Source organism: Rhinopithecus bieti, unplaced genomic scaffold, assembly GCF_001698545.2.
Source record: "Rhinopithecus bieti isolate Rb0 unplaced genomic scaffold, ASM169854v2 scaffold_74246, whole genome shotgun sequence".
Lineage (NCBI taxonomy): Eukaryota > Metazoa > Chordata > Mammalia > Primates > Cercopithecidae > Rhinopithecus > Rhinopithecus bieti.
This window is the reverse complement of record NW_016827335.1, coordinates 60,932-62,326: the sequence shown is the minus strand read 5'-3', so window position 1 is coordinate 62,326 and position 1,395 is coordinate 60,932. Positions and strand designations below refer to the sequence as shown.

General features: G+C 51.2%; 1 protein-coding gene across 1 annotated transcript; it reads left to right on the top strand.

Moving 5' to 3' along the window:
- Positions 1-221: 221 nt before the first annotated feature.
- LOC108523254 (tubulin alpha chain-like) lies at positions 222-674 on the top strand (the record flags this gene model as incomplete). The annotated part of the gene is made up of 1 exon (XM_017863776.1): positions 222-674. A coding segment is annotated over one exon (365 nt), but the record flags the coding sequence as incomplete, so codon positions are not given.
- Between the last annotated feature and the right edge of the window lie 721 nt (positions 675-1,395).

Here is a 1,395-nt window from a genome sequence, read left to right as displayed (position 1 = left end):
AATAACAACAAAAAAGCTGGGCATGCTGCCTCATGCCTGTAATCCTAGCACTTTGGGAGGCTGGGGCGAGTGGATCGATTGAACCCAGGAGTTTGAGGCCAGCCTGGGAAACATATGTTATCTGAAACTGTCACCCTGCCTGGCACAGAGAAGGGCTTAGTGACATTTGTGGGGTGAACTGAGAATTCTCCTGTTCACCTACAGGGTGTCTTCTGTTTGAGGAAAAGTAGCCATCATTTCTAGGTTTGATATAAGCTTCACAGACTGCTTTATTTCCCTTCTCCGGCAGGTGGGCATTAACTACCAGCCCCCCACAGTGGTCCCTGGGGGAGACCTGGCCAAGGTGCAGCGGGCCGTGTGCATGCTGAGCAACACCACGGCCATCGCGGAGGCCTGGGCCCGCCTGGACCATAAGTTCGATCTCATGTATGCCAAGCGGGCCTTTGTGCACTGGTACGTGGGAGAAGGCATGGAGGAGGGGGAGTTCTCCGAAGCCCGTGAGGATCTGGCAGCTCTGGAGAAGGATTATGAAGAGGTGGGCGTGGATTCCGTGGAAGCTGAGGCCGAAGAAGGTGAAGAATACTGAGGGGAGGGTGTGGTGGGTTCTCCACTGCCACCCCCAGCATGGCTGCTTTCAAGTTCTTTGCAATTAAAGGTTCTGTATAAAACCAAGACCTCTATGTCATGCTGCTTAGCTTTGCCTGCAGGAGCACGTGTCACCCCCAGAGCCTGCATGGACAGCGGTGGGGTGCCAGCCTGCCCTGCTGGCATGGGGTTGGGTGGAGTGGGATGGTACATAGTTAAGGAGCTGCCACAGAAGTAACTTGACACAGAGGAAACTGTTTCTTCAAAGCCAAGTGTTCAGTGTATAGATTTCCTAAATTCTAGGAAAGCAGAGTCAGGGTTTTCAACTGAGTTTGCAATTTTGAGGGCTTCTCTATTGATGGATGATGCTGGCTAAAAAGAAGAGCCTAGAAGTGGAGTGTTTAAATCTGAAGTCAGTGGATGGGGCTTGTCCATGAAATCCCTAAAGCTGTGGGTCAAATGTGTAAGGTCAGGACATTTTAGAAGGGGGAAAAAGCGTTACTGTGTCCTGCACAGCATTCCCGACCCACAGAAGGTCACAACACACCCAGCCTTCCACAGAAACCTGGAAGACAGTATTTGCCCTCTGTGCACACACATGGCCACCCTGCCCCTCTTGCCTGACCGTCAATCAATGGTCTTGGTAGAAAACCTCTCACTTTCACTTCAAGTGAAGCTTTGCTGACGTCTTTATAAAAGACTTGCCAATCCAGATGCCTTTTCTCAGAACCCAAATCAGGGCCAGAAAGTTGACCCATGGTGAAGGGACCTGGTTAGTTCAGCTGTGGCAAGACCAGGAATGGCACAAAA